At 59.4% G+C, this 16,019-nt stretch overlaps 1 protein-coding gene across 1 annotated transcript; it reads left to right on the forward strand.

Annotated features, from left to right (window-relative positions):
• The first annotated feature begins 624 nt into the window (after positions 1-624).
• Positions 625-13,990, forward strand: SSC4D (scavenger receptor cysteine rich family member with 4 domains). Its single transcript, XM_059829503.1, has 11 exons — positions 625-657; positions 1,911-2,070; positions 6,254-6,289; positions 7,079-7,384; positions 9,008-9,079; positions 9,445-9,759; positions 10,683-10,763; positions 11,043-11,120; positions 12,057-12,368; positions 12,862-12,939; positions 13,674-13,990. Exons 1-11 carry the CDS (start codon positions 625-627, stop codon positions 13,988-13,990), a joined length of 1,788 nt encoding a protein of 595 aa, XP_059685486.1.
• The last annotated feature ends 2,029 nt before the right edge of the window (positions 13,991-16,019 follow it).

Raw genomic sequence — 16,019 nt, forward strand, 5'->3', positions numbered from 1 at the left:
CCAGGAGCAGCGAAAGGCTGGATGAGGGGTTTCCACAGGGTAGGTGTTTGGTCACCGAAACGGCAGATTTAACATCCTTTCCCAAGTTTCTGACCATCAGTAGATGCCTCAAGCGGCAGCAGTCGGTGCCCATCCCTTCAGGAGGTGTTGTGCCTCGGGTAGGCTGGAGGGACTAATTTTAGGGCTCTGCTTAGCTGAGATTTACAGCCTGGCTCTAGAGCCGGCGTATGAAAGCATCCTCACGATGGCACTCCTCCACCAGCGCACGCTGCTGTCCCAGCGCTGCCATCGCTGGGACCGCTGGGACGTGGGGCTGGGTTCCCAGAGGTGTAACGGAGAGCAGGATCAGCCCCCATCCCACTCCCCAACAGGGTGCGAGTGAAACAGAGCTAGAAATCCACCACTTTGGCAGTGATTTCTGAAGGGAGCAGTAAATGACGGGGAAACGGCATCTTACGATATTTAATCTCTTCCTCGGTTTCTGCCTGACGTTCCCCTGTTTGCTTTCCATCTTGCCCCCGTGGAGTTTGCGTCTCCATCCCCCAGATGAATGAGATTGTCCTATCAGACCCCAGAAATTTCTGTCTTCCCACAGAAACACCTTTCCCTGCTGTTTCCCATGGGATGACGAAGAGCGGAGACAACGGGGGTCTCTGGGTAAAGCCCCTGGGAATGTGCCAGATGAGGCGGGGAAGTCTCATGTTGGGTGGTTAGCGTGGAGGTCTTGGGGGACATGGGTGCCCAGGGATTAGAGCTGCCTGGGAGAGCTCTTGGGTGAATTAATTCATCACGGGGTGATGAAGAAATATGGGTGCAAGGCACCAGACGGGGCATTTTGGTAGCTCAAGTGCCGTTTATGATCACACGCTGCCTGGTGGGACCCCATGAGGACCTCAGCACAGGCTGGGCACCGGGAAGAGCCCTTGGGAGCGGGGAGGCTGTGTCACCCATGGAACAGATCCCCTCTTCACGCAGGAGGAGGTGGGCACGGTCTCCAGGAGCCCACTGTAGGAGCGCACCGGAGGGAGAGGAGCCAAGGCAAAGCAGAGGGTTGGCCACGGCCGTGTCCAGGCTGGGCTTTAGCTGAGTGCTTGTCACCGGCAGAGCCGGAGCAGCCTTGCAGAGGGCACATGGGGCAGGCAGCCCAGCTGGGGGTGAAGTGAAGCACCATCCCTTTCCAAAGGGGATTGTGTGGCATGACTTGGTGGAGTCCAATGGGAAGTACATTTTGGGCTTGTGTGGGTGGGGAGCTCTATCCCAATTCTGTCTGGATTTAATGCGTGACTCAGTTTACCCACGTGTGGTATGGGGTATATGGTATATATCATAGAATCACAGAATCACAGAATCACTAAGGTTGGAAAAGACCTGTAAGATCATCAAGTCCAACCATAAAAAAAAAAAAAAAAAAAAAAAAAAAATCAAAAAAAAAAACCAAAACCACACACCACACACACCCCCACAAAAAAACCAAAACCACCCATAAACCACAAAACACACCACAACCCACACCAAAACAACCCACCCACACCACACAGCACCATGCCCATCAAGCCACATCCCACAATAATGTGCAACCTCATGTAGAAGTAACAGAAGGACAAGCTCCATGTGGATGCAAACAGGATGGTTCCCTGGACATCTTAGGGCTGAAGACCCTGGGTGAGAGCTCTGAGGCTTGGCATTCAGGTGTCCTGGGGGGTCTGAGGTCCATCCTTCTGCTTCATCTTGCCACTCAAAAAAATATCTCTTGTTCTCATTAAATTCAATCTGAATTATTTTTCATGTGACTCCCAGTCAATGCTCATGGAAGTGCCGAGGAGGGACTTGTTTGCAGGTCCTGTATGGCCTGTGGTGGGGCAAAGGGTCTCCTGGCCATCACCACTAACACTGTTGTCTGCACGTTTCAGGGACAACCTCCTCTGGACGCCCATCTGCAGGAGGACCACGGCGCAGCAATGAGACTCAGTCCCTGTCCAGCCAGCCGACACGGCACGGGGAGGGCGGACATTGGGGTGCTGCCTCTCTCCCTGATGCCAGCTGCCCTCCTCCTCCTCCTCAGCCCCACCGGTGAGCTCCTGTGTGGTGCACCTGGAAGGGGGGAGTTTTAAGTACCCACGAACTCCCTCCTGGCCTCAGCTTTGTGGGTGGGAGATTTTCTTCATTGGGAGCCACGAGCAGGAATATCGTCACGTCCCCAACGGCGCTGAGTGCGCACAGGGATGGAGGGAGAAAGTTCAGCTCTCATCTCCCACCGTGACCTACGCGTGATGGCAAGTTCAGCATTCAGGGCTGGCAGGCGGCTGGAGCAGGCAGCTGCTGGCGATGGGGACAGCACAGCTCTGAGCCCCAGAGCAGGCAGCGGTGCTGGGAGGATGCTGATGGCCGAGGGATGGGAGCCATGGGACCCATCCTGCCGAGGCGATGGGTGGGATGAGCACCCAACCCCTGAGGACACTGGTCCCAAGTCACTCCTGGCAAGCACTGTCCAGCCAGGCTGGGAAAGATTTAAATTGAACTGGAAAAAGCCATTCCTGCTCTCAAACGAGGGTCCACAGGAGCGCTGCGGCAACGTAATTATCCTGGTGTGACTTTATCAGTGTAATTACAGCCAGGCGGTCCGTAACACCTTCCTGCCTCAACAAAGCCCCACCAAGACAAAGCCAGCCAGAAAGCAGGCAATTAAGGTGTAGTCAGACACCATAATTGGATTAAATTGGGTTTTATAGTTCCCACCCCCTCAGCTGGAGCTTCCCGTCGTCCCCCCCGAGCTGCTGGTGGCAGCACCTGCACCCACAGTCGGGGTGGGGGTCCCTGGGGGGACCCTGGTGGCTCTGCCGCTGTCCCCTGCACCGCTGGGCTCTCCCGGCTCTCTTCATTAATGGGCACGGCTAAGTCGCTACCGAAGGGCGATTTGTCCTCCCACTTGGTGGTTTTATTTAGTGCTGTGCCCTGAAAGGGATGGTGTTTACTTGAGCTAGTTTCCCCTTTTCTTTTGGCTTTGTGAAGCTGGATCAGAGGAACGTGGAGGGCTCTATCTCTTCTCAAAATATACTGGTTTCCTCTCGTTCCTCATTAACGTAGATAGAGCAGGCATATTTTTTCAGGTCTCTCTTGACTTTGCTGGAGGATGCTCTCAAATGAATATTTCAGAGCTTTGATTTTGACTTAAAGGGAGATGAATATTGAATATTTAACAACATCCTTTTTATCCACTGCTTTTTCGGCACTGGAGTGGGCTAGGTGTTAAAAATCAATACAAGCCAGGATCAAACACTCTTCCTAAAAAGCCTCGCATCTCCACATTTTTGGTCCAGAGGTTATCTGAATTACCTCTCTCCGTGGGGCTGCCATGTCCTTCCCCATCCTCTCCTTGGGCGAGCCAGCCTCCCCGCTCCCTTGGTCCCCCCTCTGTAATCCCCAGTTCTTGCTGGCATCGCAGCATCACTTTCCAGCCTGCCTGGGTCCGCCTGGGGTGGCTCGAGAGGGCGGCAGCGGCCGACCACAGCTGGAGCTCCCAGGCTGCCGTTGTTCATCCCAGCTACGGGTGGCACCTCGCTCCTAGCCCCTCTTCCTGGGTGCTAAGCCATAGTTACAGCCAGACGGTTGCCTTACTCTCATTCCTCTTGGGGCTTCTAGGTCTCTCTTTGACAGCCCTGTTTTGTAGCTGACGTAATGGTCTCCCAGGTCATGTCTCGGTGAGGGAAAAGGGAGGTGGGTTCATCTGCTTGACTGTCCCCTCCAGGCTCACGCTGCCTCTCACGGCGGTGACATCCGCCTCCGGAGCGGCAGGGATTGACCTTCACGTCATTGCTCGGAGGCTGAGCATGAAGCAGGACAGGGCTGGTCCAAGCCAGGGGTAGGAATAGAGGCCATGGAGCCACCACGGACGTTGATCAGCCCTTGGCTGCTGTAATTAGCGTGGAGGGATTTCGTTTGCTCGGAAGGTGTCACCCGCGGGAGAGGGCTGTGCCGCCGGAGTCTCAAGCCCGAGGCGCCCTGGATGCCCGAGGAGATCTCTGCTGCCCTCGCTGCCAGCTGGCCTCGAGCATCTGCCGAGGGCTTGCAAACTCCTGGGGCACCCGCAGGGGCAGCGACGGGGACATCTGCAAGGTCCAGCCACCCATCTCCATCCACCGTCCCCCAGGGCACCATGATCACATTGCTGTGACCCCCCGGACAAGCTGGAGACCTCAGTGCCCCATGCTGGCAGCACCCCGGGGGGGACCCCACATCATTCAGAACTGGGGCTGAGAGGGGTTTTGTGCCCAAATAATGCCCAAACTGTGGGAGGCGGGCCCAGCCCAGCGGGGGAGCGGGTTTTTGGGGGAGCTCCGGCTCTGCCTATGGCCCCCCCAGAGCATCCCGCCCACCCTGGGTGCTTTCAGAGCCCTTATTTAAACCCAGCTGACTGGGATGGGGATGCATCCCGCAAGTGTTCACCTCCCTCCACGTGCTGCTTGCTCACGCTGGTTGGAGAGGGCTGAGAATTAAATGGGAATTAAAGCCCCGTGTGGCCGGGCAGCCGAGCCCCGAGGCAGAAATCAGCAGCGGTTCGTCTGCGTCCCCAAAGCTCTCACCTGCCTCGTCCCCTTGGGTGGTGGACGTGGCCTGGCCAACGTCACCCCCTGAGCCGGGTTCCTCGAAGCGCTGAGGCTGGCTGGAGAACAGATGGAAAGAAATAGGATAAACGTAGGTACGGGACCCAAAGGAAAGCCCCAGCCATTGCACGATGGCACACTGTGTATCGCAGACCTGGAGCTGCCCTTCCTGAGCTGGCTGGGAATGAGAGACCCCATCCTGACTTTCCGACACCCCCAGATTACACCAGCCCCAGTGCTGCAGGAGACCAGCAGCTCTTCCCTGGATTCACCCCCACTGCTACATGAAAACAGTTCCGTTTAATCGGGAAGACAACGGAGGAGTCCCTCCTCCCTCCCAGCACTTGCTGTGCTCCACCAAGCTCCTTCCCGGCTGTGGGAGGACGTTTCTGCTGCAAACTCTTGTTAAGCCTTTGGCAACATCTCCTGGGCTCCGGTTACCGGCCGGGCTCGGATCGCCGCTGAGGAGCCGTGGCTGTGGCTGTGCTCCGTGCTCCTCGCTGCTCCCTCCCAGTTTTTAACGCATCTCTTCTCCTTGAGCAGCTGATGGTGCCACCGGCACCCAGTGCAAGGTGCCACACACCCCGAAGGGTGGCAGGTGAGGGGACAGGCACCCACGCCTGTGTCCCCCGTGCCAGGCCAGCGCAGCTGGACCCACTGGTGTTTTATGGGCCGTGGCTCTGCGCGTGGGCTCACCCCGGGCCCTGCAGCAAGCAGGACGCTGCTCTGCCTGCACCAGAAGCGTTATCCTGCCCAGTGGCACGCGGCAGTGGCTGTCTGCAGTTCTCCTGCACTGCCTGTTTCCATCCTGGAAAGTGGCTGCACCCCATCAGCGAGTGTGTTGGTACATGCATATAAATATAGAGCTTGCAAAAAGCAGACTTTGTTGGGAAAAAAAAGAAATAATCAATTAAAATGCACATAGGGATACCCAGTGCAGCGTCTTCCATCAGGAGATCTCCAGTGGGTTTCCCGTGCCAGGCAGGATTGGTTTTCCTCGTTCCCATCTCACCCCCCGAGTCTTCCGTGGGGAGATGGGGCATGGGGCAGGAGGATGTGGGAGCTGCCTGGGACCCACAGCAAGCCAGCAACGGAGCCAGGGAGACATGAAGGTCCCCGAGAGCCGGCCCAAGGCACAACCCACCCGGGGCTGCTGCTGCCAGCCACCGGCTCCGTCATAGGAGCTGCTGGCCTGAGACGATGGGAGGGGAAGGAAAGAGAGGGGGGAAGGAAAAGGCTCCTTCTGTCTGAGAGCCAGCAATGCCCTGTGCCAACCGGGGAGCCGCTCGCTCTCAGGGAGCTGCACGAACCCGGGTGAGCCAGGACTTAGGGCAAAGGAGGACACACGTATAACCCGCTGCTTAAAGCACGGTCCCACCACAGAGCCAAATCACTCACACCACAGGCTGCTGCCTCAGTTTCCCCACCTGCGAAGCAGATGAAATGATGCCCTGGGCTAGGGTGGGGGGTTTTTTTCCCCTACAAACCTCAGGTCTTTGCAGAAAAGGGAAGGGTCTGGGGGGCTGCCAGGTCATGCCGGTCCCCACCATGCCCACCCACATCCCTGCTGCCGTCATCCTCTGAATTGCATCCCTCCTCTGCTCGCTGCGAGGACGCTGGGGAGATCTGATCCCTTTTCTTCTCCCTCGCAGGCACCACCTCCGAGCCCGTGCTGTTGCCATTCCCAGGTGAGATTCTTTTCTTAAAGTTGCTTTTCTCTAGAAATGTTTTGTAGTTGAAAAATGCTTTTTTTTTTTGGTTAAAAATGGGGTTTGGGGAATTTCAAAAAGGAAGCACATTGATTTGGAACAAAAAGTGGCCACAAAAAGCAAAACTTCTTTTACAGAAAGGAAATAGAGATTCTTTATTACCCCTATTCTGCTTATTATCCTGAGAGGGGAATTTTGCCACCTCCTGCTGAGTCCCTGTCCCTGTGCCGTTCATCATGCCCGAGTAATTCCCTTGATGTGGCAGGCCAGGGGCGCTTACACGCCTGCTCCCCATCGCCAGCAGCTTGAGAGATCATCTCCATCCCACCAACTCCCACGTGGGACCAGCTCCGGACGCGTTCACTGAGGCTAATAAGAATTTGCTAATTGCATCTCGTCACTTGACACCCATCATAGGTCATCACGTGATGCCGCATGTCCGCTTTCCTCTTCCCCTGTGTGTTATTGCCCAGGCCATTAGTAGGCAAGATGACGGGGTGATGGTGCATCTCATTTATGTATTGAGATGTGTTGAGTCTTCATGTCAGCTGCTTCCAGCAGATGAAGAGAAGCCCATGCCCCACCATCAGATGGGTAGCACCAAGCCAACAACTGCCTGACGCTACAGCGAAGGGTCACCATTTTCTTTAAGGAGCAGAGATTTGGGGCAGAGAGGGCTCCCGCCCTCCCCGTGACACCCACCAAGTGTTTGCCACCTGGGGCTGGCTTGTTGCCTGCTGAGAGACCTCTTTCTGCCTGTCCTTCCAGAGATACGGCTCGCCAACGGGCCCAGCCGGTGCCAGGGGCGAGTGGAGATCCTCTACAACGGCTCCTGGGGGACGGTCTGCGATGATGACTGGGACATTGTGGATGCCAACGTGGTGTGTCGCCAGCTGGGCTGCGGCCATGCCATCACCCTCCCGGCTGCCATGACCTTCGGCCAAGGGAGCGGACCCATCTTCCTGGACAACGTGGACTGCAAGGGCCGGGAGGCAGCCTTGAGCGAGTGCTGGAGCCACGGCTGGGGCATCCACAACTGCTACCACTACGAGGATGTGGCTGTCATATGCAATGGTAATGAGGCTGTGTTCCCCGGGGGCAAGGAGAGCAGGGGGTGCCTGCGGTGCTGCAAGTCCTGGTGTCTGCGGACGCCTTGGGGGAGCCCAAGAGTTGTATCTCAGAGCCTGTTCCTCTGAGCCGGGGTCAGCCAAACCTCCTCTGCCTCCTTCCTCCACCCCTTTCCTTAATCTAGGTCATGTCCCAGCTCAGCGTGCTGGTGCTCCATGGGGTGACCAGCCTGGTTTGTGTTCCCCATCACTCCCAGCTCAGGGACTTTGCAACCTCTCCAGCACGATCCCTGGGGAAAGAGCACAAGCCCACCCACGCTCCTGCTTCTGAGTCAGCCGCTGCCCGACTGCTCTTTCCCCTTTTGACTTGCCTGTCTTTAAATCGCTGAGCTTGTCGGTAGGAGATGTTCCTAAAGGTGAGAAAAGCAGTGGAAAGTGTTTGAACTTGGCATGTGAAAGTGGAACGGCTCCACACCGACCCCTACACACCCTACATGTTCCTCCTGCACAGCTACGTAGGGTTTGCTCATCAGCCATGCATCAACGACTGCTAAACGTGAGGCTGTGCAGACCCAGAGCTCAGCCACGGCGGTGAATGCTCGGTGAATCCCTGTGCCCTGCAGAAGCGGGGCTTGGAAAGGGGTTGCTGCTGGGCTGGCTGGTGGGTTGGACCAGCAGCAATCAGAGAAAGGAGGTCGTGGATTGAGCAGGAACCCCAATTCCAGGAGCTTCTGGAGAGGAGATGCGGAAGGACTGAAGAAGGAGGTGGGGGAGATGGGTCTGAGGGCAGAGGAGCGGCTGAGCCCTTAGATCTTTGTCGCTTGGTTGGCAAAGGAGACCAGGAGATGCTCTGGGGTGGCCCTCAGAGGAGACGCAGCAGTTTGACCCAAGCACCAGAGCCCTAGGGAAGGTGCTCCCACCCGTGCCACAGGGAAGCTTTCAAGACCCAGCTTTCTGTCAGTTGTGGTTGCAGAGGAAAGCCTGGAGCTGGCCGGCTCTTCGCCATGCTGGTGGGCTGGGTTTCCCGGGATGCTCTCTGCAGCCCTCGGGCACGTGTGGCCAGCGATCGGACCACTCGGCTCTGCTGCCATCCAGCTCCCCCCACCACCCCCAGATAATTTCACCAGCCCAGCCAAGGAGCTGGGACAAGATGGGCAATATGGTAGCTTGAAACAACATTGTTAGCAAAAGAAATATGGGTAAAACCAGCAGGAAAATCAAAATATTATGGGTTTTTTCGATATATATGCCATGACTTCAAATCCAAATCCCATGATAGGTGGGAGTCTGACTCCCAACAGTTCTGCGCAGCATTATGATTTAGTCCGGGTCCCCATGCCGTGCCGCTGGGCACAACTTCCCACTGTGCCAGCAGCCAAGGTGCTGGCTCCATCCGTCCTCCTGCACCTACAAACAGGCAGATAGCTCTGGGCAGTGCGGCGCAGCTGCAAACCCCTCTTCCTTTCCCCGTCGGGGCTGGTTTGATCCGAGACCTCTTGCTTTCTGTGGTGCGTGCTTGCCAGCGCCTGTGCAGGCTGGTGCCTGAGCCGGGGCAGCAGCGGGGCGGGCAGCGTGCAGGGCGGCTCGCTGCGGGCAGCAATGGATGCCATCTCTTCCCTTCCCCTTTCAGAGCTCTCGCCCACGCAAGCCAGCGAAGGACCGACGAGCAGGACCCTCACAGCCTCGGTACAGGACGGGGAAAGTAAGCTGCTTACCCATCACTTGCAGGGGGCTCGTCGTGGCTGAGGGCTGGTAGAGAGCAGCGTCCCCCACCCGTCACCCGCTGCCCCTCCGTGAAGCACCCCGAGTCTCCAGCTCTGAGGGGCAGAGCCCTGGGGACCCCGTCATTGCACCGGCCATGGCCAAACCCTATCCCAGAGGTTCACCAAGGCTCCCATCAGCCGGGCTGCCCTAAAGCATCTCCCCTTCCCTGTGGTTTCTCGCCCCGTTTCTTTGGCGTCATGGGTACCGCTGGATCCAGGCTCAGTGGCATCGCTGTGCCGTGGCGTGTGCGGTGACCTCCTGGGGAAAGCAATGTCCTTCTCACCGCCTGCTGCCACCCTCCAGGTGACGGCAGCATCCGTCTGGTGAGCGGGACCGACACCTGCCAAGGCCGGGTGGAGATCTTCTACCGCGGGAACTGGGGCACCGTCTGTGACGACGACTGGGGCCTGAGTGACGCCAGCGTGGTGTGCAAGCAGGTGGGCTGCGGCCAAGCCCTGGATTACAAAAGCAACGCCTATTTCGGCTACGGCACGGGCCACATCCTCCTGGACAATGTCAACTGCGACGGCAGCGAGCCCTTCCTCTCCGCCTGCTACAGCCTCGGCTGGGGCATCCATAACTGCGGCCATCACGAGGACGCTGGGGTCATCTGCACAGGTACCGGGGCAGAGCATCGCCCTTGGGACTGTGCCCCAGGGGGGGAAAAAATCCAGGGGCATCCTGGTCCCCAAGGAGAAATGGCCTCAGAGAGATGCTGACGTGCCCAAGGTCAGGCAGGGACCCGGGCTCTGCGCTGTGGGAGCATCCTTTCTCCTTATCTGCCATCATCCTGGCGCTCCGGATCAGGCTGCAACACCGCGCCGAGAGCCTGGGACACGGCCCGAGCAGCAATTTGCAAGGGAAATGCATCTGCCTGCCTGCCTGCCGTTTCCCTGCTCTGCCGGCTGGAAAACAAGCTGCCCGCGTCCGGAAGGAGCGAGCGGCTGCCAAGGGCCGGCACGATGCCAGGCCCAGCCTGCCTCCCCTTCCCCTCCCTAAATGATGTATTTCTGCCATTCTCTGCTGATTACCATTTATAATGTTAATAATCCCCCTGAATTCCCTCATTATCACGGCTAATGACGGGAGCACCAAGCGCATTCCCTTTCCCACTATTACTGAACAAAGAGGCTGATGCAGGAGAAAAGGGACAATTTTCTCAGGCTGGTCCTTTCCTCCCTAAATGTCCCCATCCCCTCTGGCATCTCGCCCGGGCACAGAGCCGATGGCACCACCACGCACAGCCCTTGCTCGGTGGGGCAGGGGAAAAACGAAGTTTTAGAGCTAACGAACCCTGCCTGATAAACCTCCCAGGTATGCGGAGAAGAGAGGCGCTGCAGGTGGGACCTCGGCGCTTGGGTTGGGGTGAAGCACCGTCTCCAGCACGTGCGCAGCAGGGTTGTGCGGGTGGACATGGGCCATCTCCATTCCCATCACCCTGGAGCACCCAGACCACTCTGGGTCTGCCTCCCGGAGTCGGCGAGTTCACAGCTTTGCAGCTTCTCCCTGCATGTCACCTCTGTCCCTCTGTGTCACTGCAGGGCTGGACACGTCCACCATCACGTCCTTCACCACCTCGGTGGCCCTGGACTACGAAGAGACACTCACCGCCACAGCCACAGGTAGGAGGTCGGTAGCCACCCGGCTCACCCTTGCACCATAGCCGGGGCTGGGGGCTCACTGGGGGGACCGAGTCTTCTGTGTCCTCCCGGGACCCCAGCACGGTCACCCTGGCATCCCGCCGCACGTAGGTGAGGCTCGGGCGTTGACGTTGCCCACGGCAGAAGCTTGCCATGGGGCCACCGCCATGCTAGAGGCCCCTGGCACCAGCTGGATTGAGGGCAGTGGGTGCTGGAGCTGGACCCCCCCCCAACGCCCGCGTGTCCCCATGCTTGTCCCAGCAGTGACAGACGGCAGGGACCAGCCCTCCCAGGCCACCGAGGTGGTCACCACCACCCTCCTCACCGTCGAGCAGGAAAGTAAGTGTGTGGCCGCTGCTAGTCCTGCACAGGGTCCGGCGCGGCCCCCCCCGGGCTCCACGTCCCTGGGGGGTTACCCCATATCCCCAGGGCTCACCCCACAGCCCTGGGGAGTTACCCCATGCTTCCACATCCCCCGGGTTTACCTCATTCTCCCAGGGCTCACCCCACATTCCCAGGGGATCTCTGGCACACCGTGGTTCACCCCATGCTCCCAGGGCTCACCCCACACCACCAGGGAGTTGCCCCATGCCCCCATGACATACCCCACCTCCCCACGGCTCTCTTATGTCCCCAGGAGTACTCCAGGGAGTTCCATCCCCAGGACTTACCCCACATCCCCAGGGCTCGCCCCATGCCCCCAGGGCTCATCCCATATCCCCAGAGGTTACCCCATGTGCCCAGTGCTCACCCCATGCCCCCAGTGAGTTACCCCACATCCCCAGAGCTCACCCCATATCTCCAGGGCTCACTCCATGACCCCCAGAGCTTCACCCCATATCTCCAGGGATCACCCCATGCTCACAGTACTCACCCCGTGATGCTTGGGAGTCACCCCCTGTCTCCAGGGTCACTGCACATCGCAGGGCTCACCCCACACCCCAAGGGCTCACCCCATGTCCCCAGGGCTCACCCCATGCTCCCAGGGTTTGCCCCCATGTCCCCAGGGGTTACCCTATACCCCAAGGGCTCACCCCATGTCCCCAGGGCTCACCCCATGCCCCCAGGGGGTTGCCCCCATGTCCCCAGGGGTTACCCCATACCCCAGGAGCTCACCCCATGTTCCCCGGGGGCTCACTCCACATCCCCAGGGGCTCACCCCATGTTCCCCGGGGGCTCACCCCATGCCCCCTGGAGGGTCATCGGGGGACATCGGACCCCCCGCGGAGCCCCGGTCCCCCCGGCGGCGTGCCTGTGCCGGGGCCCCCCACGCAGGTGGCGGTGTGCGGCTGGCGAACGGGAACGGGAGCTGCCGCGGGCGGGTGGAGGTGCGGCACCGTGGCACCTGGGGCACCGTCTGCGACGACGACTGGGACTTCCCCGACGCCCAGGTGGTGTGCCGGCAGCTGGGCTGCGGCGCCGCCCTCGCTGCCACCATCCTCGGCTCCTTCGGCTACGGCAGCGGGCCCATCCTGCTGGATAATGTGGGCTGCGGCGGCGGCGAGGCTCGCCTGGCCGACTGCTTCCACCTGGGCTGGGGGCAGCACAACTGCGGCCACCACGAGGACGCCGGGGTCATTTGCCGAGGTGAGAGCAGGAGCAAGCCCGGTGGCCACTGGCTCCCGCCCGAGGGTCTTCCCTTGCTGGCTGTGTGGGAGACAGGGGATGGATGCAACTGTCCAGGGCTCCCCAGGTCTCCGCTGAAGCTCGGCTTGGTGGCGTGGAAATCCTGAGAGATAACAGAATTTCAGCTACACGCATGCTGGCCACGGGAAAGGGGGTCCCCAAAATGCGGTGATGGGTGAATGTGAGCCCCAAGACCTGGGGGTTCCTCCTGCCCGCGGGGGGACAGCAGCAGTGGTCGAGTGCTGTGGTGACCAGTGATGGCCGGAGCGTGGGTATTGCCTCTGGTCTCCGCTTGTGCACTTTCCTGGAAGCACAATGGCTGCACATCCCACCCCACATGTCCCTGCATCCATCCCCAGCCAGCCCCACACCACTGCTGGGGAGCTCTGACCCAGCCCTGGGGCGCACAGGGGTCCCCTGAGTCGCTTTTCCCACCTCTTCCCCGCTGCACCAGGAGCTGACGATGCTGGAGACTATTTCCAAGAAGCCACCGCTACAACCACCACATCGGCCCCGACCCGTCCCAAGGATGGTGGGTATTGAGGTATCTCCGGGGACATGGTGCCAGCCCTGGGAACACACTGCACCGGCACAGGGTGGAAATGGAGGCAGCTTGGGCAGAGGCCAGTGGCTTTGGCAGTGCCTGAAGCACTGACCTGGAGCAGCCCACAGGAGGGGGAAAAGCCATGCTGGTGGCACCATTAAACCATGCCCTTTCCCAGTGTCCCCAAGGTTGGTCTGGGCAGAGGAGGTGATGGACCTCAGGTGGTGGACCTTGGTGGGGACAGGAGGTGATGGACCTTTGTGGCCAGAGGAGGGGAGGGACCTTGGTGGGGAGAGGAGGTGATGGACCAAGGTGGGGAGAGGAGGGGAGGGACCAAGGTGGGGAGAGGAGGTGATGGACCAAGGTGGCTGAGCCGGGAACAGAGATTATTGTCTGTTCCTTTAACCTGAACATCCACCGCGACGCTCTGGGGGTCAGCCCCAGCTCTGATGCTGGCAAGGGGTGACCCCCTTATGCTCCTGCCTGTGCAGAGGCAGCAGGGGAGCCGTGGGGAGCAGCAAACACCCACCCAGCCTTGGAGAGACCAGGGCTCTTCTTGCCCTGGGGCTACCTGGCCAGGAAGGGCCCCTTCTCTGCCAGCCCTGGGGAGCCACCCCGGCGGGCACCGCTGTCCCAGGGTGGTGGCAGAGGGGGATGCAGAGCTGGGGTGGGCATGGGCAGAGGCTGTCCCCGGGGGCTGCCTCACCCCCTCCCCTCCGCAGGGTCCCTGCGCCTGGTGAACGGCAGCCACCGGTGCGAGGGGCGCGTGGAGATGTTTTACCTGTCCCAGTGGGGGACGGTGTGTGACGACGCCTGGGACCTGCGGGACGCCAAGGTGGTGTGCAGGCAGCTGGGCTGCGGGCACGCTGTGGCGGCCTGGGGGGAGGCACGCTATGGCCGGGGCACCGGCTACATCTTCCTCGACAACCTCAAGTGCAAGGGCCACGAGCCCTCACTGCTGCGCTGCTCCCACATCCGCTGGGACGTCCACAACTGCGACCACTCCGAGGATGCCGGTGCCGTCTGTGGTATCCTATGACCACCCGCCCACCGGGACCCTCAGGCAGGTACGGGGGGACGGGGCTGGTGGAGGGAGCTGGTGGCAATGCCCATGGAGAGAGGCTGAACCCTGGCTGTTGGTCAGGGACACTCACTCTCTGCCTCAGTTTCCCCACATGCCCTACAGGGGCGCTGGCTGGGTCCCCCATCGGTGTTTGGGCTCTGAGGATGGGAAGAGCCAGATGAAGACTGGGCTTTCCGCTGCTCCTAAAATGCTGGCTAAGCTTTTCCTCCCCGAACTGCCCCTTGGAAAAACAAACCCATTTTTGGTGTGAAATCTGGTTGGTTTCAGCCATTTCATTTAAGAGATGAGGGGAGAAAAATGGATTTTCTGCTGTGAAAATGACATTAGATTATTCTTGGAAAATGTAAAAAGGGACTGAAATCAAACCAGGATATTCCAGTGGCTCTGCAGTGAGTTGCTGCCGTTGTGCAATTTGCTTTGCAGACCCCCCAGCAATCCAAATACCAGGTTTTTCTTCCCATTTTGGCAGAAGAAATACCAAGTCCTCACCAATTTCCATGCAGCAGAAATGCAGCCATTGGATCTCACACCAACTGCAACCCCATCCCACTTTGCAGTTGCCCAGTATCTCTTCCTTGTGCCCATTTCACCTCCTAGTTATTCTGCAAAAGCCGCTGGGTTTGCAGAGAGCTCAGCTGAGATTTCCCTTCCCTAGGAGCTTTGGCACAGCCAGTCCCTGCCCAAAAAAGTCCCTGGGGAGCAGGGAAGGAGCAGGCTCCCTGCAGCCTCCCCATCCTTCCTCCATCCCATATGGTCCAGACCAGCTCTGGCTGCTCTTTCCCAGGAGCTCTGTGATGCTCTGAGGTGTCCGTGGGCAGGCAGAGAGCTGGCACAGAGGGCAGGAACAGATGGAAAACCATAGGGAAGACCCCAAATCCCTGCCCAGTGCGAGGGGAGGGCGGTGGTGCTGAACTGGGGAGCCCAGTCCTTCCCCGGTGTCGTGCCTTTGGGGTAAAGGCTGTTTCCCTCCCAGCTCAGGTGCAAGGACCCAGCCTGCAGCACCGGCCACCTTCGCCGTCAACCGTTCCTGATTTCTAACGGGACACCGGCAAAATGATCTTCGTGTTTTCGTGGACGGGGTGCGAGGGTGGGGAAGGGCTCGTGCAGCAGCGCACAGCAGGTCCCGGCGGCTCCTTCCTCCGAACTTGCTCCTCTATTTGTGCAATTCTTTTGTTAATAATAGATTGTGCATATTCCTGGTTTTTTCCCCCATTTTTCTTATATGTGTTTGGGTTTGTTTTGTGAATAAATAAAAGCCCTTTGAAAGTGTGCTGAGACCTGACTTGCTTCCCTGCCACCCCCTCGAAGCCCAGCAAAGGGCTGGAGAACAGGCGATGCCACAAGCCCAGCGGCGAGGGCTCAACTCTCGCTGCCAAAAATCGGTGCAAATCCCTTGCTGGCCCCCAAGCTGCCCTCGATTCCCACTCAGCTGGGAGCCAAGCTTACACCCTTTCCCCACCCCAGCTCCAGGGGTACAGCCCTGACCCCCACTAGGCTCAGGGGGGTGAGGTTGGGTCTGGCTCCGGGTTTGTTCCCGGTGGGATTTGGCAACCCCGTGGGCTGCGGGGTCGCTGCCGAAGCGGGTGCGTTGCTGTTGTGCGGCTGTATGGGCTCTCCAGTGCTGACGGCAGTAAATTCGGTGCTGCTTGCTAAGGATGGAGAAGCAGATGGGAAGAGAGACTGTCCTGGGAGCTGCAGCCCCCGCTGCTGCCTGCTGCAGTCTGCAGGGAGAGGCTGTGACCACGGGGCTGGGGACTGAGAGAGAGGGCTCCCCGTTTTGGCGATGCCTTTCCGCACCCCGATTGCCGGTGGCGGTGGCCTGAGCAGCAGTGTGCTGTGAGATGGTATGTCCCAGCCGCCGGACCTCTGCGGACACTGGGGACGTGTCCTCAAGCAGGTCCCAGGCTGGTGCGGGTCCCCTTGGGTGGCCCTGGCCCCATGCTCTGGCAGCCAGCATCAGGCTGACGTTGGCTGCCTCTCCACC

The sequence above is a fragment of the Gavia stellata genome, chromosome 25, assembly GCF_030936135.1.
Source record: "Gavia stellata isolate bGavSte3 chromosome 25, bGavSte3.hap2, whole genome shotgun sequence".
NCBI lineage: Eukaryota > Metazoa > Chordata > Aves > Gaviiformes > Gaviidae > Gavia > Gavia stellata.

What these genes read in the sequence shown, in the direction of transcription:
- SSC4D (XM_059829503.1), top strand. Translation starts at nt 625, where the DNA reads ATGACGAAGAGCGGAGACAACGGGGGTCTCTGG. An exon ending in GAGACAACGGGGGTCTCTGG is followed by an intron (nt 658 to 1,910) that starts GTAAAGCCCCTG and finishes TGCACGTTTCAG; the next exon opens with GGACAACCTCCTCTGGACGC. An exon ending in CTCGGTACAGGACGGGGAAA is followed by an intron (nt 9,080 to 9,444) that starts GTAAGCTGCTTA and finishes GCCACCCTCCAG; the next exon opens with GTGACGGCAGCATCCGTCTG.